Below are 24,608 nucleotides of genomic sequence, written 5' to 3'. Positions count from 1 at the left end.
CATAAACAAAGCTGGGAAGATGGAATTATAGCCTCAGAATAGATGTACATACTATTAACCTAGACAACATAAAGTGGAGATAGTAACTGTTGGGAGTGGACAAGGGTAAAACAAGGGTGGGGATCAAAATTGATAGGTCCCAAGGTAGCAGGGAAAGCACATTGTTTGGTGACAGACAAGTGACTGTTACAAGACACAGGTTTAAAAAAAATGAAAAGTGATTGTGCCTCTAGGCAGCAGGTTTAGTTGTTAAGAGGGATGGGGTAAGGGACTGTTGATGTTTATTATAGACTCTTTTGTACTCTTTGATTGATTTTTACCAGGTGCATGAGTCCTCTGGTTAAAATGTTTTGAAATTTTTTTTAATGCATCTGTCCAGATGATATTTTTTGTTTTGATGGAGACATCATATATAAACATCTGAAAAACAAAGTATATAGGATGCATTAGGTATAGCCTCCCCAAAGTAATTCCTTCCGGTATTGAGTCACCTTCCTATTAAGTATATTCACCTCAGCTATCACAAGTTCAAGATAAGTAAGCTTAAAGGTCATCTCATCTTGTGATTTAAGGGCACATAAATCAAGTAGCAAACATGAAGGTTTTTTTCGCATTGACCTATAGTAAAAAATATATTTGTCTGTGGCCCAGTACCCAGGCACCCACATAACTGAAACAAATTTTTAAAAAACTGATACTTCCCTCTTACTTTGTGTGATACACTCTGAAAATTTATATTTCCTTCTATTTTAATTTTTTTTAATGCTGGTCACTTCAAATGATTTTAAAAACCCACTATTGTACTGTGCCCTATGGTTTGAAAAACATGCTAATCAGTCCTGTTTTTTTCTCATACCAGAAAATGTGCTTATGAAATTTGGAGGTTATTTCTCAGATAAGCTGAACCTTCCTTGGGGAACTATTTGTTACTGATACGTTAAAAATATATATATATATGTTGGGGCACCTGGGTGGCTCAGTCAGTTAAGCATCTGACTTCGACTCAGGTCATGATCTCGCAGTTCATGGGTTCAAGCCCTGCGTCAGCTCTGTGCAGACAGCTCAGAGCCTGGAGCCTGCTTCAGATTCTGTGTTTCCCTCTTTCTCTGCCCCTCCCCCACTGTGCTCTGTCTCTCTCTCTCTCTCAAAAATAAACATTAATATATATATGTGTGTGTGTATATATATATATGTATATATATATACACACATATATGTTATATAAAGTTCACTTCTATCATCTTAGTTAGCATGGCTGCCTTGTTTTCATTCCTCGTCTCCTACCTTAAAATTTTCTTTTTTTCTTTTTCATCACTAGGGGACACATATATTAGGAATAACCAAATTCATTTCTGGAGTATTTTGAGATGTATACCAGACATGCTTATAAGTTATATGCTTATATATCTTGGTTTTTATCCACGTGTCCATTTGTTTGTACAGATTTCAACCAACTCTCTGCCGCTTATGAAACCATTAAAACCTAGCCTTCCCTCAAACTTTGAAATCTTGTGATATTTTTCACATGTAGCAAATTCCATGTTTAATATCATGTGACTATAAGCTCCACTTGTCATGTCTACACAGTTCAGCAAAAATTATGCCAAAAACAATTACTGCGAGGCTTATTATAGAACTTTTTAAAGTGGACTAATTTTATGTGTTTGGATTTTTTTTTCCTTATTAAGAACTACAAGAAGCTGTGGAAGAGGTGCTACCAAGCCTGAAAAAAGATAATGTGTCCATCTATTATGTGAGCAGAACTTCTAACACGGATGGGGTTGAATCTTTACTGGACAAAGTGGATGAAGTGTCAACAGAACCTATTCCAGAGTCATGGAGGTCTGAAGTCACTTTTTCCAGTCCTGCCTTATACATTTATACTTCTGGAACCACAGGTAAAAATAAAGAGAGGATTCTCAAGGAAATGGACCTATCCTGAAGGAGTTAAAGGTTGGGTTAGGTTTTCAAATGGTCTTTTCCTTTGGCAAAACTTACCCAATAACTAATACTTAGAGGATTTAGCTCTTTCACCTGTGGGAACTGATCTTATTTCATAGCATATAATCCTATTTGGGTTTGCCCAGGCTACACATATTTCCCCCTAGTTGGTGTGTAGAACAGATAAATTGGTTAAGCAAGAAATACAAAAATAATTGTGAGGATGGATGAAATTTGGCACTGAATAGGTTTTTGGAAGTTTTAAATGATTGTTGGATTTTTATTATATTATATTCCAAGTCCACACATAATGTATAACCAATTATTGATGGGACTAAAGAAGACATTAGGACAATAATGGGGTTGTATTTTACATAAATGTTTTTACCGCTATCTTCCCATGCAACACTGACTTGGTGCAGCCCAGGACCTAAAATAGTGTATTTCATCCAGTCTAGGATATCTTCAACTGTAAGCTGCATCATAACTTTATGAGCCACTAAGAGAAAACACTGCCAATTAACAGTGTTATTGGAACATTGCTATATAGAACATGCAGTATTAAAGATAGAATGCACTATCCACTCTCCTATGAGCTTTATGGTCTATGTTCATACAATTCTTCTACCATCCTTAAGACAGATACCAATCTTATTCCCATTTTACCAATCCAGAAACTGAGAGGGTAAGAACTTCTCAAGACAGATAGAAGTGTCAAGATTCACCTTGGTAGGCTGACTCCACAGCTCATAAATCTGACCTCTCTGCCACAATACTGCCCAGTTCTTCCATTTAACAGATATGTGGTGTCTGCCTAATCTAGGCCAGGGAAAACATCATGAAAATGTAATAATATGAGGCCTGAGGGATATAGTTAGAAGGAGGACAGGAAGCCAGTACCAGTATGCTGACCATTAGTACTAATATTGGAAAACTGAATATGTGAATCTTCTTTTGATTAAAATTTTAACTTAAGGTAACGCACACATGAGTTTCCTTGTAAAACACTCTAACTGATTACAGGTAAAGCTAAGGTTTCCTTTGAGCCTTTTATCTCAACACCAGCCTATAAACACACCCTCCTTCACCTTAACAAGGCCTCGGCACCCATCTGCTCTCCCAGTTTTCAGACCTGAATGTCAACTTCCCTTCATACAATCACTTTCACTTAGTGTTTTCTTTAAGTAAATGAAGAAGGGAGATTGGGAATGGCATATTAAAACCAATGCCCAAAGCATGTCCATCCTTTTTCCATCTGCCGGCAGTTATATCCTAGCATGCCAACAGAATGGTGAAATGACATAGTTAACCAAATGCTTCCCCTATGTACAGATAGTACCTCAATATATGAGACTTCTACCCTCATTTCTTAATAGAATGGTAAAATTTAATTGTAACCTTTGGGAAATGATTGAGAAAAACGGAGTCCTTGGTTACTGACAAGGAGTTCTTGTCTTAATGCCAGACATTAGACCTGCAGGTTGGTCTGCAGGTTTTAGCAGTCAAATATAAAACCCATTTTAGGGAGAAAAAGAGAATGGAGGGGCACCTGGGTGGCTCAGTCGGTTAAGCCTCCGACTTCAGCTCAGGTCATGATCTCATGGTTGGTAAATTCAAGCCCTGTCTCGGGCTCTGTGCTGACAGCTCAGAGGCTGCAGCCTGCTTCAGATTCTGTGTCTCCCCCTCTCTCTGCCCCTCCCATGCTTGTGCTTTGTCTCTCTCTGTCTCTCAATAATAAATAAATGTTTTTAAAAAATTTTTTATAGGAAAAGAGAATGGACACTCCTTAATTTAATCCCGCAATTCAGAATTTATATTTAATTGGAAGATAAATGGTTTGGTGTGTATTTACTTCTCTCCTTATCTCTGAGTAAAATATTTACTAAGTTACTCTGGTAAAGATTATATAAAAGAACTCATTTAATCAGTTGGAGAACAAAGTTCCTCACAGTCCTTAGCACAAAATTATATAATACCTACCAAACATTCGTATTTCTTCACTAACACAAAATCTTAAATTAGGAAATTTTTGAAAGTACTTCAAAGCAGCAAAGGCTATGTATTTCATTTTTAAAAATATACTATAGAGCTTTTACTATCCAGACAATTCTTTTCCATGGATACAGTTGATTTATTGATGCCTTCTTCTATGTCTTCGTATTAGTGTAGAATGGGGCATTGATACTGACACAATGCCACTGGCCCTCTGTCAAAGAAAATGAATTTTGAATTGTGTTTACAATTATGGTAGTGTGCTGGACATACTGCTTTGCCTTATAATGAATGGCTGTTTCTTAGGCAATACTGATCAAGGCGCCATCAAATATGGGAGGGTCTGAGTCTGCAGAGAACTATCTTCCTGTTTACAACGTCCATTTACCCACTCAGGTCTTAACTTCTAGCCCCAGCTCCTTAGTAATGGCTTTGTGCCCTCTCCCCACTAAACTGACTTTCCCTGGGAAACAACATAATTATTTTAACGTTTATTCACTTTTGAGAGAGACAGGCAGACTGTGAGCAGGGGAGGGGCAGAGAGAGAGGGAGACACAGAATCCAAAGTAGGCTCCAGGCTCTGAGCTGTCAGCACAGAGCCCGTCACGGGGCTTGAGCTCACGAACTGCGAGTGGAAGTCGGACACTTAACTGACTGAACCACCCAGGCACCCTTCCCTCGGTACAATATAAATATATCCTTTTAATACAGTCTTACCAAAAAAGTGACATAAATTACACGTAAGAAATTGCAAATATACCGAAACTACACTGAGATACCATTTTTCACCTTTCAGACTGGCAAATATTCCAACGTTTGAGAGCGTACCTAGGCAGGGCTATGAGGAACAGGTACACCCAGATATTGCTGGTGGGAGAGTGAATGGGGACAGCCCCCATAACTCTCAATGTGGCAATACCTATCAAAATGACAAAAGATGTTTATCTTTTGACCCTGCAATCTCACTTCAGCAAGTTTATCCTACAAATACAGCATCGTTCATACTGCAAACTACCATGTGGACTAGGCTATTCACTACAGCATCATTTGAAATAGCCAAATAGTTAAATAAATTATAATGCAACATACAAAGGACTTGATGCAACTGAGAGAGAGGGAGGGAGGGAGAGAGGGGAAGAATAAATGAATGAATAAATAAATAAGGGAAATTTCTTTGTATAAATGCGGACAGTTTTCTACCATACATTGCTAAGTAGAAGGGGGAGAAAGTGCAGAAAGGTGTGAATTTTTTAAGGTTATTTACTTTGAGAGAGACAGAGAAAGTAGGGAGAGGCAGAGGGGGAAGGAAAGAGAGAATTCCTTTTTTTTTTTTTAATAATTTTTTTTAATTTCTTTTTTTTAACATTTATTTATTTTTGAGACAGAGAGAGACAGAGCATGAATGGGGGAGGCACAGAGAGAGAGGGAGACACAGAATCGGAAGCAGGCTCCAGGCTCTGAGCCATCAGCCCAGAGCCCGATGCGGGGCTTGAACTCACGGACCGCGAAATCGTGACCTGAGCTGAAGTCGGACGCTCAACAGACTGAGCCACCCAGGCACCCCAGGAAAGAGAGAATTCCAAGCAAGCTCTGTGCTGTCAGCGCAGAGCCAGAGGCGGGGCTCAAACTTACAAACTGTGAGATCAAGACCTGAGCCAAAATCAAGAGTTGGACATTTAGCTGACTGACCCACCCAGGTGCCCCTGGGTGGAGAAAGGGCAAGAACAAATAAGCAACTCTTCATATTTGCTTATATTTATATAAAGAAATTCTAGAACAATACTTAAGGAATGCATAAAAGTGATTATGAAGGAAAGTGATGGGAATGGAATAAGCTATTTAATGTCTCTGAATCTCAGCCTTCTGATCTGTGGATTAAAGAATATAATTTTACTTACCTTGTTAATTATGAGAACTAAACGAAATTTGAAAATACCTTACAAGGTGGTAGGCACAAAACAAAAATTTGATAGACATTCATGCCTTTTTCTTCTAATTACATCTAACTCAGGTGTCAACAAGCTATGGTCTTGTGCCAAATACAGCCCCTCCCAACCTGATTTTGTAAATAGAGCTTTATCAGAACACAACCGCATTCATTCCTTTCTGTGGTTGGCTGCTATTGGCTATAATAGTAGAGTTGAGTAGTTTTAACAGAGGTTGTATGACCCTGCAAAGCCTAAAACATTGACTATCTGGTCTTTTACAGAAGAAATTTGCTGGCTCTTGATGTAACCAGTCATGGCCCTCTCCTCTGCATTCTCTAACCACTGGATGATGGATTTTCCTAAGCCAGATCTCTCTTCCAGACCACTGGTCTGTGAATGATTCCATCCTGACTCACTCATGCCTTCTCTTGTATCTTTGCAAAGGTCTCCCGAAAGCTGCCAAGATCAATCACTATCGCCTGTGGTATGGAGCTAGCCTTGCCACTGCAAGCAGAGTTAGGAAAGATGATGTCATCTATACCACCCTGCCCTTGTACCACAGTGCTGCGCTTATGGTCGGCCTCCATGGATGTATCATGACTGGTAAGACTTTTCTCTCAACAAGGCACTGGAGCCCAGTACACATTCATATGTGCTCAACAGGGAAAGTAATACAAAATTTGCCTACTTGCCTGTCTGCCAGGGACAGCGTTTAATTCAATGTTAACAGCAAAGCTATTTGGCTCACGTATCACCAGCAAGTATCTAGAATCATTTCTATTTCCTCATGCCTGCTTGTCTGATAAATAATGCTACAGATGTTCAGGATATCAAGGAGGAAACTTCTTTAAAACATTTTTATCCAAGTTAAGACACTTGATTCTTAAGTTCCGTAAATAATTCCCCTCTGTCATTTATGTCTTCCGAAATCTGCATGTGGATCTCCATCTGCATCTGATGTAAACTTCTCCCTTAGCCGTCCCCATCCTACTTCGTTCTTCCCCCCTCGCTCAACTCCTCAGCTCTGGTCAGAATACCTTGCTTTCCATCTCTTCTCTTTCTTTCTGAAATGTTGCCATTCAAATTAGAGTTGCCATTTTTTTCCTTTCAGTAGGCTTTATGCCACTTGTATACATTAAGACTCAGTCCAATGTCCACCTCTTCCAGAAAGCCATCTCTAACTCTCTAAGTAAAAAAACAACTTAATTTTTCCCCTGTGCAGCATTTCCTTTTAAATACTCATATATGTATATATAATAACATATATCCACATACATATATAAATGCATGCATGATGGCCCAAGCCTCTATCTTTTTCCCTCATCAACTTATTGATCAGCTGTAAAATACTTACCCCAGCCTCAGCACCAGCCTCCACATCAGCCAGGAACAACTGACTGGGCCTGATCATATAGCTGGGCTCTTCAAGAACTGGGGAACTCTGAGGCTCCCAAAGGGACTAATGCACTGCTCACACATTTGCTTAAGCACCAAATATACATTCTAAGGAAGAAAAAATCATATTTAAAAAATCTTTTCCTCTTCTAAAACATCACACTCTTGTATATTTAGGAGTAAAGCTAAACTAAGAGCATGAAAAAGTATTTCTGAGATGTTTTTATTTCACTTTACTACATCTTATGACTATAATTTGGTTGGGTGTGATATATATTATTTTTACCCATTGTAATGTGATATAGTTTCACATTGATATATATTTTTTTACCCATCTTTCCCTATTGCTATTATAACAAATTACCACAAACTTAGTGGCTTGAAAACAACATAATTTTTTTCTCTGTTTTGAAAGTCAGAAGTCCTATAATCCAGGTGTCTGCAGAACTGTATCCCTTCTGGAAGTTCTAGGAAAGAGTCCATTTACTTGCTTTTTCCAGCTTCTAGAAGCTGCCTGCATTCTTTGGCTTGTGGCCACTTTTGCTGTCTTCACAACACATTCCTCCAGCCTTTTGTTTCTGCATCCATCCCCTTCTGCCCTTGACCTGCCTGCCTTCCTGTTAGAAGGCCATTTATGATTACCTTGGGCCTACCCAGGTTATCCAGAATGATCTTCCTATCTCAGAATCCTTAACTTAATCACATCTACACAGTTCTTTTTGCCATGTAAGGTAGAATGTTCACAGAACATTCTAGAACATGGACATCTTTGGGAACCATTATTATGTCTACCTCATCCATCAAAGAATAGATTTCCTGCTTGTTCAAGACCTTGGCTCTCCATTGCCTGCGAAGTTAAGTCTGACTCCTCCACCTGGCACTTCCAAGTTCTCCATGATGGCACCCCTGGCTGCTTCTCTAGGCTCATCTCCCATGAGCCACCCCCTGTTCACCACTCCAGTTACAGGCCAACTGAGTCTTGGCTATCTTCCAACGCCTTCTGGACTGTCCTATCTTTTTGTTTCATACTGTTTCCTCTGCCTGGAATTCTCTTACCTTTATTCATATTCATTGCTCAAGACACAATTCAGATCTACCTCTTCCAAGATATGCCTTTCTCAGCCCTTGCCCCCAAGCAGAATTAATACACACACACACACACACACACACACACACACACACACACACTCATGTTCACATTCCCTTAGAGATTCATTTGAAACTCTTATTTATTGCACACTGACTTTTATTAGAAAGATGTTTGTATGTGTCTTTTCCCTCACTAGATTGAAAGCCTCTGTTTTTATCCTGGTTAAAGCCTGGTTTCATCCTAAACCATGTCTTATTCATTTTTGTATTGAATGTAATTGATACTCAAAACTTGTTTGTGAATATAATTCACATTTAAAGTTCTACCTTTCAAAAATGACAAATATAACCAGGGAGTTTTTTGTAGCATCTCTTTATTAACACTTTATATATACTTCTCTGTAGGTGCTACTCTTGTTTTGCGGAACAAATTTTCAGCCAGCCAGTTTTGGGATGACTGCAGAAAATATAATGTCACTGTCATTCAGTATATTGGTGAACTTCTTCGGTATTTATGCAACTCACCCCAGGTAACGCTTCTGATGCTTCATTCATTTTGAAATGAATAAGATAGAAATTCAAGTAACTTTGGTCATGCTAGGTTTCAGCTGCTTCTCACACATCTATCAGTTTTCAGTGTAGACTACAATTGTGTGTCATGATAAAGTGCTTGGCACCACACCTATCATATAGAGAGGATTTACTAGGTGGCAGTTGCTATTAATATTATTATTCCCTACCTTTTTACCTGTTTTCACATCTCGCCCTCTATCTAACATATCCTCCACTTCCCTATTTGTTTAAAGCCTTCTCACTGTCAAAGCCCAGTTCAAATGATACCTCCTATGTTAAACCTGTTTGGTCACTCCGACAAAAGTCATCACTCCCTTCCCTTACATCATTTGATTTCTACCCCTTTGTGGCCCTTGTCACATTGTAAGTGTTTGTCTTCATACCTTTTTTTCTCCCTAAGCTATGAAGTCTTTGATGGCAGGGACATCTTGCATCCTTACTTGTCTTATACCACAAGACACACAGGAAATTTTTACTTAATGTTGATTAAAAAATCCCCTTGTGGCTTTGAAACCATTTGACTAAGTCTGTCAACAAGCTGGGAGCAGACGCCCAAAGTTACTCCAGAGGCCTTGGATCTACTCTGTTTGCAGACGTCCAGATGTCTTGATGGGGCTGTTCGAAAGAACATCTCCTTCCTGGTCCCTCAACTCTCATCAGAGGTCTGGCAGCCTTTCCGGGGGCCAAATCAAGGTTTCTCAGTAGCGACACTGCTGACATTTGGGGCCCATTCATTATTTGCTGTATGAAGTTATTCAGTGCACTATAGATGTTTAGTAGCATCTTTGGCATTTACACAGGACATGGCCATAGTACCTTCTCCCTCCCCCCAGGCTGTGATAATCAAAATGTCTTCAAACATTGCCAGATGTCCCCTGGCAGGCAAAATCAACTCCAGTTGAGAACCATTAGACCAGACAATGCAGTAAACTCGGCAGATTCTGCTTCTTTTAGTCCTTTCAATCATCGTAAGACAGCAAACTCAGAGGATCACTAAGTTGATAAATTGCTATTTAGAAGCACCTGTTATGTTCAACTTGTATAACAGCTACTGTGTGACTTGAAAAGGAATCTAGGATGCTCCTGCCCCGGTTCTTCCTCTCCTCACTTCATTCAGTCTTTGCCCACAGATCAGCTCATCATAGAGGCCCCTCCTACTAATTAACAAATATATCACCTCATCCCTTACCATCCCTCTCATGGGTGGGTACTGTCCCTCCTGACATAGTACAGGTTTATATGACAATTGTCTATCTCCCCCAGTTAAATGAACATTCCATGCACCAGGGGCTTTGTTCACTGCCAGATCTCCAGCACTGAGATGTGCATCCGGCACATTCTGGGCATCAACAAACTCTGTTGAATGAACCTCTAAATTCTGGCCCCTGAAAGATATATGATTAACTTAAGAGAGGTAATATGTTCCCCCTGAAATGTTTAGGCTTAGCACATATTATTCTGATTTGGGCAGCAGATTCAACAGCTTCATGAGCATCATAATTAGCTATGAGCTGGATTAGGACCTTTCCCACAGCAATTTCTGTTGATGTCATTATTGAATTTTTTTCACATTAGTATCCCATCTGGCCTTCAAGATTGCATGCCTCTCTATTAAAACTCAGAAATCCGTATGGAGCCCTTCTGTTTGGCTTTTCTTCTCAGCCTCAAAGGCACCCCTTTGTCAGTTAGAAGTCTCCTGGGGGAGGGTGTGTCGACTTGAAGAAAATAAACATGTTTGTGTAGCTCTTTCAGGCTTACACACATTCACACGTATAAACACTTCCACCTTTGTCCCTCCTTATAATGTTGTCTCAGATGCTGAAAAAAAAAAATGTGATTTGGGTTTTGTATCCTCAAAATATATGTTGATTTGTTGTATAATTCATGGAATATATCAAATCTAGAAGTGGATATGGAGTTTCTGTTTGCTCATGCTTCTCCCTACCCCTGATTTCTGGTTTGTTTTAAAAATACTTACAAGAATTGTAAGGAATGATCAAAGTTACCTCAAAAAAACTTTCAGTTAAAGACTTTTTAAAAATGATAGGAGCTTATATATAGAAAATCCTTAAGACAAAAAACTGTTTTTACTAATAAATGAATTCGGCAAAGTAGCAGGGTACAAAGTCAATACACAATAATCAGTTGTATTTCTATACACTAACAATGAAAAATCTGAAAAGACAATTACAAAAAACAATAACATTAAAAAAACAATGACATAAGATACTTAGGGATTAACTTAACCAAGGAAGTGAAAGACACATATAATGAAAACTAGAAAACATGGATGAAAGAAATTAAAGAAAACATAAATAAATGAAAACACACCCCATATTCACAGATTAGAAGATTTAGTATTGTTATAATGTTGCAGCTACCCAAAGTGACCTATAGATTCAATGCAATTCCTATCAAAATCTCAATGACACTTTTTGCAAAAACAGAACAAACTTATCCTAAAAGTCATCGGGACCCCAAATGGCCAAAACAACCTCAAAGAGAATAAAACTCGGGAATTTACACTTCCTAATTTCAAAACTTTCTACAAGCCTATAATAATCAAAACAATATGGTACCAACATAAAGACAGACATATAAACTGATGGAATAGAATCAAGAGCCCGGAAATAAGCCCTCATATGTGTTGTCAAATGATTTTTGACAAGGGTGCCAAGACCATTTACTGGGGAAAGGACAGCCAGCCTTTTCAATAAATAGCACTGGGAAAACTGAATATCCACATGCAAAAGAATGAAGTTGGACTTACCGTATACAAAAATTATCTCAAAATGGAAAAAAAGACCTAAATTTAAGACTTAACACAATAAAACTGTTGGAAGAAGACACGAAATAAAACTTTATGACATTGGATTTGGCACTTATTTCTTGAATGTGACACCAAAGCCATAGGCATCAAAAGAAAAAATAGACAAAGTGGACTTCATAAAAGTTTCAAAGTTCTGCCTCAGAAGACACTATCAACAGAGTAAAAGTGCAGCAACCAGAATGGGAGAAAATATTTGCAAATAACATATCTTATGAGATATTAATATTTAGAATATAGAGAACTCCTAGACCTCAATAACAAATAAAGAACCTGATTCAAATATAGACAAAGGACTTGAATAGACATCTCTCCAAAAAAGACATACCATGGCCAATAAGCATATGAAAAAAAATGCTCCACATCACTAATTATTAGGGAAATGCAAATCAAAACTATGGTAAAATTCCACTTCATTCTCATTATGATGGCTACTATAAAAAAATAAATAAATAACAGCGAACAACCAGCACTGATGAGGGTATGGAGAAATTAGAATCCTTGTGCACTATTGGTGGGATGTAACTGGTGCAGCCCCTGTGAAAACAGCATGGCAATTCCTCAAAACACTCAAAATAAAATTACTATATGATCCATCAATTCCATTTCTGGGTCCTATACCAAACAGAATTGAAAGCAAGGTCTCAAAGAATTATTTGTATGTTTATGTTCATAACAGTATTACTCATAATAACTAAAATGTGGAAGCAACCCAAAGGTCCAAGCCAAATCTGGACAAACCAAATATGGTATGTACATACAATGGAACATTATTCAGCCTTAAAAAGAAAGGAGATTCTGCAGTATGCTACAACATGGATGTACCTTGAGGACATTATATTAAGTGAAACAGCCTATCACAAAAAGGCAAAAACCGTATGATTCAACATATATAAGGTACTTAGACTAATCAAAATCATAGAGGCAGAAAGTAGAATGGTGGATTGCCAGGGACTAGGAGCAGGGGAGAATAGGGAGTTATTGTTTAATGAGTATAGCGTTTCAGTTTTACAAGATGAAAGAGTTCTGGAGATGGATCGTGGTGATGGTTGCACAACATAATGAATGAATTTAGTACCACTGAACTGTACATTTTAAAATGGGTAAGATAGGAAATTGTATTTAACCATAATTTTTATAAAATAGATCACAATAGAAAACCCAAATTCTAGGGCTTTAAAGGGAGCTTAAAGAAAGACTGTGTCAAAAGGACTTTTCAAACAACGTGGATAAAAACTAGAATGTTTGGTGGAAGGCTCTGGATCAACATAATCAGAAAGTTTCTCGCTCTTAGAGCTGCCTAGAATAGGCTGTCACAGGAAGGGCTAACACCACCAGCCCCCCCAAGCAGTGGATATCAGGGAGGCAATTCCTGCCTTAGCTGAGCAGATAAAACAAATGACACCCCTCCACAGACAAAGCATTTCTCATCAGGAGAATCTGAGACAACGTTGGAGGGGTAGAGGCTTGTCCCTTGTCTTAATCATATTCAGTAGCTCCTCGGATAAGGCAGAGGACCAGGGAGAAATACTGGCAGCCACCATTAGCCTGAGGCAATAATGTAGTTCTCAATTGGTTCTCAATGTAGTTCTGCAATTGGCAGTCTGAAACCCGATTCTACTGTTTGAGTAGGATAGTTCAACTCTCTCTCATTTCCCCATCATCCAGCAGGGTAAATGATAGTACTTACTTCACAGGGGGCTGTGAAGACAAAAATGAGATAATGTATACAGAAAGCATGTACAAAGTACCTGGCTCTTCGTAAATAATCAACTAATAGTAGCCATTATTATCATTACCTTCAGTACCAAAGAATGTGCAGCTCATAGTAGGTGCTCCACACATATCATCAAAGGAATCAGTGAAAATTCTGCCCCAGAGACCCGAAAGAAGAAAGAAGAGAAGACATCCAAACTAGTCAATCACTTTCATGTAGGGTTGAGTGGGAGTTGGCTCGCAAAGCTGTTGACTAGTGAATTTATGGTGTTATTGATTGTAGAAAATTATTGCACCATGTTACTTGTCTTCCATTGTATTTGGCACTTAGCATCCAACGTACCTGTTTACAATGAAAGTCCACTCTGGTTCATTTTCTGCAGTGTGCACCTGTCATGTCCCATTTTGTTTGTGTAGTTGTCTAAAAAAACAATGTAATTTAGGGGAAAAATATGTGGTGGAACAAGATACTGCTAAAGCTCAATATTACTCCAGTAGGATGGTAGAAGCTGTAGGATGGGTGTAAATGAGGTTTTGTATTGCTTGCTAGGCATGTGGCCAGGATGGGAGGAGCAGAGGGGAGAGGGAATAAGGAATCAGAAAAGAGTTCCAGGGGCCACACATAGAAGTTGTCAAATTTGGAAGGGGAAAGAAGACAGACCAGGACCCTGAGTCCGCTGAATAGACTCAACTTACTTCCCTACTGTTAACTCCCTAGCACCATCTGGCTTCCTTCCAAAATTAGGTAGCCCCTGTGGTCCTTTCCCAGCCTAAAATCTCTGTCCCTGCATCACCTCCATTCTGACAGAAAACAGAATGGAGGGGTATTTAGCAGCACAGAGGGAAGAGCAACCAGTTTGACCTGTCAGGGCCAGGCCAGGGGCAGAGGGTGGGGGAAGGGAAAGAAAGCAGAAAAACAAATGAGGGAAAGAGAGCAGGATCAGAGAAGTTTACCCAGAAGGTGAGTTTGGAAGGGTCCAGAGATGCTTTCCAACCATGCACTTCTAAAGAAGGGCTTCTGGTTACCCAGAGCAGTGTACGCAGAGTGGAAGGAAGGGTCTGGCATATTGGGAGCTGAAAGCAGTGTAGCGGGAGGCGAGGCTGGTTGGCTGGGCCAGGTGACAAGGGCTTTGCTTTGCTGAGACTTACTTGTGAATGACAAAGCACCACTAAAGGGCCTTCGATGGAAGAGTGATGGGAAGAGAGGGTGTTTTTAGACAGTCCCTTTGGCTTCACAATTGGGAAGATATGCTGGAGGGAGAAAGCCCTCTTTGGTAAAGCAGAGAAATTGAGGCTCCTCCTTTGATTCCTGTCCAGTGGCTGCTTTCTTTTCTCCTGAGGGAGCTGGGCTGAAGTGTAGCAAGTTAGTTGTCAAGATCATGGACTCAGGAGTTTGTTTGTTTTTTTAAGATGGTGAATGCCTTCTGCCTTCTCACCTCTTGAAAATCTTCCAAAAACAAGGAGACCAAGGAAAAGACATATAAACTGCATTCCTTAGAAACTAAGAGGCATTGCAACAAGAAACTACATAGAACAGAGAGCTGAAAGATGAAGGTCACTGACATCACAATACTAAGAAAGGTGAAACCTAATAGGTCAGTACCAACAAGAAGGAAGCCAAGTGATTTCCTGAAACCTGAGAAATCAGAGGCACCAAATACAACTAGAGATGGGATCAGGTTTCAGGCTTGAAAATAGGAGGATTTTGGAAAATCTGTGTAAGAAGTAGCTGGACCTCTGCTCCCCTCTCACACCCCTTTAGGAAACAGGAGGTTTATTCTCTTGAGAAGACCTTGAAGAGCTGTGAACCTCAAGGACAGCAGGGATGAGGGAATGAGGGCAGTGGAAGACAGCAGGGATGAGGCACTGAAGATAGAGACTGAGTAAATATCTACTTATTAACCAGAGAGACCGCCAGCTCCCTTTCCCTGCACAGCTTCTAGAACTCCGTAGCTAATTTATACCTATAGGCAAGAGACAGAGAAGTCTGATCCTCAGGTCGAACTCCCCTGTCACAGGACCATGCAGCCCGCTTAGCAATAGTCACTGCCTCTGCACACAAAGCTGCTCAAACATCTTTTACTTGCCTTACTTCTGAACATGAACAGACGTCAAGGATCAGCAGACACCCGAGGAAAGCCTCCAGTATGAAATATCACCAAAAGAATAGAAGAAACAGCATCAACTCAAAGAGCAGGAGAAAACTTCCAAAAACCTATAATTAATATCCTCAGAGTTGTTAGAAGAGATATTCTATCCATGAAACAAGAATAGTATGCTACAAAAAAAACCAATAAAACCTCCTGAAAATAAAAATATGATTTAAATTATTTAATTCATAGAAAATTTGGAAGATAAACTTGAGAAACCTTAAAGGAAGTTGGAGAAAAGATAAAGTGATGGATGTGAGGGGGGAGGCATGATAAGAAAATAGAAGATCAATCCAAGAGGTCCAACATCTAATTAATAGAAAATCAGGAAAATAAAATAGGGAAAATGGAGAAGAGGATATTATCAAAGAAGCAATACAAGAGAACTTCATAAAGGGATGAAGAAGATGAGATATATATATATATCTAATATAATATACATATATAATATATATATATATACATAAATATTACTAAGCTATAAAAAAGAATGAGATCTTGCCATTTGCAGCAACGTGGATGGACCTAGAGAGTATAATGCTAAGTGAAATAAGTCAGTCAGAGGAAGACAAATACCATATGATTCCACTCATATGTGGAATCTAAAAAGCTAAATGAACAAAAAAGCAGAAAACAGAATCATAAATACAGAGACCAAGCTGGTGGTTGTCAGAAGGGAGAGGGACAAGGGTATGAGTGAAATAGATGAAGGGGAGTAAGAGATTCAAACTATAAAAAAGCAATGGAGGCAAAAAGTATAGCATAGGGAATATAGTCAATAATTGTGAACCATGAGTAATGTATGGAATTCTCAAATCACTTTGTTGTACACCTGAAACTAATAAAACATTATATGTTAGCTATCCTTTAATGAAAAAATAAAGAAGGAATAGAACTTTAATATTTTTAAAAAGTGAAATGAAAACAGTAATGGTCAGCCTATTTGTACATAAAAAGAATGCTGAAGAGATATAGCATTTTAAGATTAAAAAAAATTAAAAAGGAAAGAAAATTTCCCAAAACTGTAGGACAGATTGAAAGAGCCAGGGGGGTACCAATAAAATGAGTGGAATTAATACTTTTAACACTACATCAGGATGAAACTTAAGACTACCAAAAAAAAAGAGAGAGAGGAAAGATTCTAAAAGAATAACATTTGACTTGGCAACATCAACACTGTTAGCTGCAAGACTGGAAGCTGGAAGGTCAGTGCCTTCAAAATTCTAAGTAAAAAGTATTGCCTCTCTAGAATTCTATATCCAATAAAATTATATCAATCAAGTGTACAGTAAGAATATTTCCAGACTTTCAAAGTCTCAAAATAAATTACGTCCTCTACACTCTCCTTTAGGAAGTTACTAGGGAAAGTGTTCCATGCAAACAGGAGAGTGAGGAAAGCTGAGGAGCCAGGAGCCAGAAAAGAGAGACAAAGGGAATCCCCAGGCCTGGAAGGTAACCAGTCCGGACTGGGGCAGAAGGCTAAAAGGAAGCATAAGGGTCTGAAAAAGGAAATTCTAGCATCTGGTGGATTTCACCATAAAGAACATTGTATTTCGAGGCTGTTGGGGGGTGAAGAAAGACCTATGAATCGAAACTAAGAACACGAAGCAATGGGGCAGGAGGCAGTTAATTCTAGGAAAAATTACAATTTACTCAAGAATTTGATCACGGCATATTCCTTGGTTCATCAGTAGTGTATTATGAGCAAAATAATGTGAACACTGAAAATTGATTTAACCAATAATTGTGATATTGAAAAAACTGGAGAGGATGATAGCTTCATCTTCCTCTAGCACAATAGAAAATCAATAAATAATGTCTAACAGTGATGAATCAAAAGATAGCAGAATAAACATTTAACTTAAAAAATGGAGAGAAGAGGAAACAGCTACAAAAATGGAAGGTGTCTGCGTCCAGATGGTAAAATAGATGCAAAGGATGGAGGCAGGTAAGCAGGGTGGTGACATTCTCCATTTAAAAGCCTTTCAGTATGTTGAACGTTAAACCACGTGTGTGCCCCCCCCCTTTTTTTTTTAACGAAAGGAAAGACTTCTCTCTAAGTCACATAGATTTGGATTTGAATCTTGGAGCAACTGTGTTGTTACCTGTGTGATCTCCAGCAAATTATTTTAATCGTTTTGAGGCTCTGCTTCCTCGATTATAATTGAGGCAAATACTGTTATTACCTATCACATTTTGGTATGATTCTGTAGAAACATGAGTAAGACAATAAAGATCAAATACCTGGCACATAGTAGTAAAGCCCTCCATAAATGTTTTCTGTTTACTCTATTTACCTGGTGCTTTCCATTCCTCTCTGGGCACCCTGACCTCTCACCTTTCGGTCATTAAATCCTGGTGTAGATTTAACTCCCCAGGGTGTGTTTGCATGTGACCCCTCACCTCTGAAGCAGAATTGAAGGTTTGATCCTTGTTAAAGAAAAAATGAGCTAGTGACCCTTGACCTAAAATACGGCTCCTTTGAGGAGTGACTTTGGTGATAAGGAAACACTGCTTCTCCTGTGGGAAGGGAATACTTGAGTCACACCCGGTACCCTCAACCAGTGGTGAGCAAAACTTAGATGAGAACCAGACATCTCAGAAGGCTCCAGGGCCCTTCCTTTCGTGTGCACAAAAACTTCCAGCTTAGAGACTTAATCCCCTGCTGGTGTAATACGATCCTTCAGGTCATGATGAAAACTGAGCTGTTGGTATTGTGACTCTGAACCCAGCTAACTGCCACCCACAGGTGACAGCTGCACCTGTGAAGCTGGCCTGCTTCCCATGCACCACAGGCACCTGCAGCTCCCCTGTGCCCCAGGCCCTGCCGGTGTCCTGATGTCCCAGCCATTAACTGTCAGACAGGGAACTTGAGGGCTTCCTGGTAGAGGTTATTCCTTCTTTTATTGCACTGTAGGAAAAAAACAGTGCAGGTGATATAGAGATGTATTTGGCCTCAGAGGAGTTAACAGTCCAAGCGGGGGAGACAGATGTTCACCACCCATTAGGAAAGGAACGGAACTAGGAGGGTGATTACGGGCTGCATATGGATTAGTAAGGTCTTGGGTTTACACATTGGAATGCTAGTTTGGAGCTTCTCACACAGGCCTGGGAGCAGGTAAGCCCCAGGTCTGGAGGTTATTTTTAAGCCAAAGTCAGTATTCTTCAAATATTTTATGATGTTTTCTTCCCAGAGGGGGAATGAGGGATAGCACTGTGGGGGGGGTGAGGGTGGTCTCTGAAAAGCTGATAATTCTTACTGGGAATAGTGCCTTCTGGAAGAGTGCCCCTGCGATTCACCATCCAGATGGGAACACTTGAGAGTGAAAGCATGTCATTGATAAGCACATCAGGACAACAGCATAAGCAGGACTGGCCCCGACAAACTAGACGTAGGGTCTCCCTGCTTAGAGGTACTTGGTGGTTATAGAAGGAAATACAGATGGTCCCCAACTTATAATGGTTTGACCTATGATTTTTTGGCTTTACAATGGTGTGAAAGTGATCTGCACTCCGTAGAAGCCATACGTTGAGTTTTGAATTTTGATCTTTTCCCGTCTAGCAATATATGGTACGATACTCTCTGGTGGCACTGGGCAGCCGCAGTGAGCCTCAGCCCCAGGCAGCCACACGATCACGAGGGTGAACAACTGATACCCACACAACCATTCTGTTTCTCACAGTATCCAATCAATTATGTGAGATAGTCAACACCATATTATAAAACAGGCTTTGTGTTAGACAATTTTGCCCAGCTCTATAGGCTGATGTACGTGTTCCCAGCACATTTAAGGTATGTTAGGTTAAGCTATAATGTTCGGTAGGTTAGGTGAATTAAGTGCATTTTTGACTTATAATATTTTAATGGATGGGACTTAATTGGGATGTAATGTCATCATAAATTGAGAAAGATCTATAGATTTAGTGACCTAGGGAGCTGATGAAGACAATAGGTTCCTACTCAGTCATAATGTTTAAGGTTCATGCAGGTTCAGAAGGCTTCTCAGGTAACTCTCCTGAACACCCTGGTTAGGAACTACTACTAGCATGAGACCCCTGGTCCCTACACATTTCCTCCTCAGAAAGGCCACACAAGGGCCCAGTTTTTACCAGTGACCAGGATCTGTCCACCTCTCTGGTTAGGACTTCTGAAGGAGGTCAGGCCTTTTGACCATGGAGCTACTCAGAAATGAAATCCATCTATACTTCCCTCCTGACCTACTGCCTCCTCTCACATGAAAATCAATCCAAGGTTTGTTTTGGTTTGGTTTTTAACTGCTGCATCCAAGGCCCTCCCCCTTATCAGAGAACGACCAGCCTCTCTATTCCAACAGTTCTTTTTCAAAGAGGAACTCTTACTCCAAACTAACTTCACAATGATTTCACAAATTAGGAAATAATGTAGGAAATGCTCTTCAGAACATTTGCTCTTGTAAGCAAATTGCAATCCGATCAAAGAAATTAATACTTGATGTGAGAGGGGAAGCCTCGTTACCAAGCACTCTTACCCATTCCATTCTGTTTTCTGTTAAAGGTCATAGAGTGACAGAATTTTCGAGTTAAAATTATACTTATTTACCTTTCTCTACCACCAGACTCTGATCTCCTAGAGGACATAAATTGCCTTATTAATATAAAACATCATTTAAGTTACTCTGGGCTTGTTTGGACATATTTTTAGGGGCCTCATAAATGATTGCGGTTGCATGGAAACCAGCCTGGTCCTAACTCCACCTCTTGGGGACACAAGCTGTCCTTTCAGTTCCTTACACTCAAAACAACTTTTCCTTTGTGATTTGTGTTTATAGCAAAGCACATTCCTCCCAGGCCACCTGAGGCAACTGGGAGCCAGCTTCCTCTCTCTCTTCCCTTTCCCAATCCCACTGGGACAGTTTCATTGTATACCTGCCTCTGGGTCTATCTGTGAAATGAGGACATGATCGAGAGTCTTCTCTCCAGCCCCCTGAGGCCCCCACAGTAATGACTCTGTGGAAAACCATTCCTCTCTCCTTGCACTGTGTTCGCGGTTTTCTTCTTCCTCACCACATGAACATTGTTGCTTCAGATTGTCAGTCTTCGATAGATCTTTCCTCCTTTCTGACAGTTCACTGAGATTCACCAGCCCCATCAAGAAAACAGTCAGCACACTGTTCTAGCTTCAGATTGGATGTGAATTAAATGTTGACATTACTTAGTTCTATCAAATTATCTCACCTTGCCTCTTAAAAATCAAAATGAAAAAAGCCAATTCTTCTGGTTATTAAGTCAGAGTTCCAGCCGGCGGCTTAAACTGCATGTGTTGGCGGGGAGGAGGTGTTATGTGTGTGAGTAACAGAAAAGATGTGCACAAAGGTGAATTCCTAACCAACATGAATATGTAGAAACATGAAGGCAATCACTAGTGTATAAGTACGGGCTTCAGAGAGGTTTCAATTTGGTCTCTCCTCCTCCTACCACAGAAACCAAATGATCGTGTCCATAAAGTGAGAATGGCAATGGGAAATGGCTTGCGAGGAGATGTGTGGAGGGAATTCATCAGGAGATTTGGGGACATTAGCATTTATGAGTTCTACGCTTCCACTGAAGGCAATATTGGCTTTATGAATTATACGAGAAAAATTGGTGCTGTTGGGAGAGTAAACTACCTACAGAAAGTAAGTACACTGAAATATGAGACTATATGTAGCCAGTTTTCAGAATGCAGAGACTTTTTTTTTAAGTTTACTTATTTATTTTGAGAGAGACAGAGACAGCATGAGTGGGGAGGGGCAGAGAGAGAGGGAGAGAGAGAATCCCAAGCAGGCTCAGCCCTGCCAGCACAGAGCCCAACAAAGCACTTAAGCTCACGAAATCATGAGATCATGACATGAGCTGAAACCAAGAGCTGGACACTTAACTGACTGAGCCACCTAGGTGCCCCAATGCAGACACGTCTTAAGAGATATCATGATGACATTATTTCTTACTGCATCAGAGCCATGGCCAATCCATGTAACCAAGAGAGAGGATTTGCTCATTCTCTATGACAGTGAGCACAAAGTGACAGGACCCTTTAATTTTAAAATCTTAATTTCTCTTTTTATTTTCAAAAATTTTTTTCAGTTTATCCTTTCATTGTGAGAGAGAGAGAAACAGGGCACATGAGTGGGGGAGGGACAAAGAGAGAGGGAGAGAGAGAATCTCAAGCAGGATTTGCATGCTGTGAGCGCAGAGCCCAATGTGGGGCTCAAACTCATGAGCTGGGAGATAGTGACCTGAGCCAAAGTCAAGAACTGGACACTTAACTGACTGAGCCACCCAGGCGCCCCTAAAAATCTTAATTTCTCTTAATAACAACCTATTACACCTTTGCTATCTGCAACTTACGTGAAGTCTTCCTGATGCCATTTATACACATATGTGACCAAACTCCAGAAGGTTGCCAGTTCCATAAGTTTACCACACACTGTGAAATCACAGTTACCTGGGGAGTTTTTCATGTATGCAGGTGCAGGGTGTCACCCTCTGAGCTTTGGATTTAGTAGTTCTGAGGCAGGACCCAGGCATCAGTGTTTTCCAAAAGCCAGGGCTGAGGAACTGCTATGTAGACCTTCGAGAGAACTGGAATGCACTCCAGTTCTAGGATCTTATGAACATTTGTATTTGCCTGCAAACTCCACCGGTTATCTCTTATGCGTAAGCCAGCTACATGGCAGTCTCTCTTCCCTCACAGTCACTTCTGGCCTAGGGTCTCTAGACAGTCTCTTTGCATTTTTTTTTCTTTTGCTTTTGAGAAGTCTTCCAGGTGACCCCCTCTTTTTTCAGAATTCCAGCAACATTCAGCAGATGCTGAGCCTCCACATGCGTGAGCCATCGCTGTTGTCATTACACCTCTGGCGGCCCTTCCTGCCCAGCTGGCCGTGAACAGATACACCACAGCTCCCAGGCAATGTGTCCCCAGGGACTGATGGGCAGAGTACAAAGGATAGCAATGCATGTGCATGAGAGAGCTGCCCCAAGAGATAAAATTTCAGCACCTTGCATCCTGAGTGACCTTGGGCGAGTCATTTATGTTCCTTAGGCCTCAATTTCATTGTTTGGAAAACAGAAATAAAAAAGAGAAAATGTAGGGCCTAGTGCCTGGCCCAAACTCAGTGTTTAGCATAAGGGGAAAAGGTTATTGAAAGAATTAAATTAAATAACTTCTGAAAAAATTTCTTAGAGGACATAGCCCAAGGCCTGTCATATAAAGCCTTGAATAATTGTTAGCTATAGTGATATTACCATCCTGTTCCTCACATCCGGGCCTTATCACGAGGCATTCTCAAGCCTGGGGAACCTCTCTGACATTGACAGCCACACCTGTGCCATGCAGGTCCCTCCACTGCCCTCCACATCTGTACCATACAGTGCGGCAGCCACTAGCTATGTGTGGCCATTTAAATTTAAATTATGTAAATGGAATTTTCAATTCAGTTCTTCACACACACTAGCCATGTTTCAAGTGCTCAGTAGCCACCTGTGTTTAGTGACTACCATGTTGAGCAGTACAGATGTAGAACATTTCCATCATCACAGAAACTCTACTGGGCAGTGCTGCTACAGACTAAGAATCAATTTCTACTCCCCACTGGAACCACTGCTGATAAAGTCAGTCTTTTCTAGTTAGCTTCAGTTCTACTTGTATCAAGCCCAGACGCTGGAGACCCAAGTCTAATGTAGTTCAGAACAAGAAAGGGCAGAAAGTTGAGTTGAGACACGGTGCAAGGTATCTATGTTGTTACTATTGACCCTCAAGAAGATAGTTTCAAGGAAACTTTTGTTTTAAACCGAACCTAAGGACCTTAGAAGTCAGTGCTACGTATTAATAGTTCTTCCCAAAAAAAAAAAAAAAAAAAAAAAAAAAAAAATATATATATATATATCTTTGCTCCTCATCCATGGACTGCCATGTTTTATTGTCAGTTTTTCTACTTAAAAGAAGAAGAGGGGTGCCTGGGTGTCTCAGTTGATTGAGCACCCACCCAGCTCTTGATTTTGGCTCAGGTTATGATCCCAGGGTCATGGGATTGAGCCCCACCTCAGGCTCTGTGATGAGGATGGAGCCTGCTTAAGATTCTCTCTCTCTCTCTCTCTCTCTCTCTCTCTCTCTCTCTCTCTGTGTGTGTGTGTGTGTGTGTCTCTCTGCCTCTCCCTCTGCCCTTCTCCCTGGCTTGCACTCTCTCTCTCTCTCTCAAAAAATAAAAGCAAAACAAAACAAAACAAAAAACAAGGAGTTATTTTTTAACTGAAGCAGAAAGGGAAGAAGATGCCCCTGCAACTGATGTGGAAAGAAACATTGGTTACCAGCCCCAAATTTTTTATACTCTTGCAAATAAACAAGCCCTCCATTTGTTGACTATGAATGCTACTTGCCTTGTAATGGTTATTTGCTACTATTAAATATAAAATTTGAAATGGACACAATAATCATGGCTAATCATTACTTCTAAATCCTGTCATATTTAGTAGGGAAAGTAATAGTAGAGAGTATTAGTAGAGTTGAGAAAATAATATACTGATTACTCTTACTGCACTACATACATTTAAATTCTTATGCCATTGAAATATGTAAAATATGTATATGTAAAATATAATAGAGTTTTAATAATTTTATAGCCATAGGCATGAAACAATTATACCATTGAACCTTAAATATATTGGAGAACAGATGGAAACATGAATCATCTAACAGCGGCATATAGGATTTTTAAAATCCATTGTGATATGTACACCAAAACACATGTATTGAGAGTGTTCATAACAGCATCATTTTTAATAGTCTAAAACTAGAAACAGTCCAGATGCCAGTTAACAGAAGGATAGATCAATTATGGCATATTCCTGCAAGGAAAATTCCATGGCAATAAAAAATAAACCACTGAAAAAAAACATTAACATGGCTAGATGAGTAACAGATATTATGTTCAGTGAAAGCAGCAGCACAAAGGCATATATTTCATTTCTTATTTCATTTAT

General features: G+C 39.9%; 1 protein-coding gene across 1 annotated transcript in view; it reads left to right on the top strand.

Annotated features, from left to right (window-relative positions):
- Positions 1–24,608, top strand: part of SLC27A2 (solute carrier family 27 member 2) — a 43,859-nt gene that overhangs the window by 8,817 nt on the left and 10,434 nt on the right. The window contains exons 2-5 of the mRNA XM_060618557.3: positions 1,689–1,898; positions 6,306–6,464; positions 8,751–8,875; positions 21,071–21,265. Of these exons, the coding sequence (XP_060474540.3) occupies positions 1,689–1,898; positions 6,306–6,464; positions 8,751–8,875; positions 21,071–21,265 (689 nt within the window). The remainder of the gene's footprint in view (positions 1–1,688; positions 1,899–6,305; positions 6,465–8,750; positions 8,876–21,070; positions 21,266–24,608) is intronic.

Source organism: Panthera onca, chromosome B3, assembly GCF_046562875.1.
Source record: "Panthera onca isolate mPanOnc1 chromosome B3, mPanOnc1 haplotype 2, whole genome shotgun sequence".
In the NCBI taxonomy this organism is placed as follows: domain Eukaryota; kingdom Metazoa; phylum Chordata; class Mammalia; order Carnivora; family Felidae; genus Panthera; species Panthera onca.
This window is presented reverse-complemented; position numbering and strand designations above follow the sequence as displayed.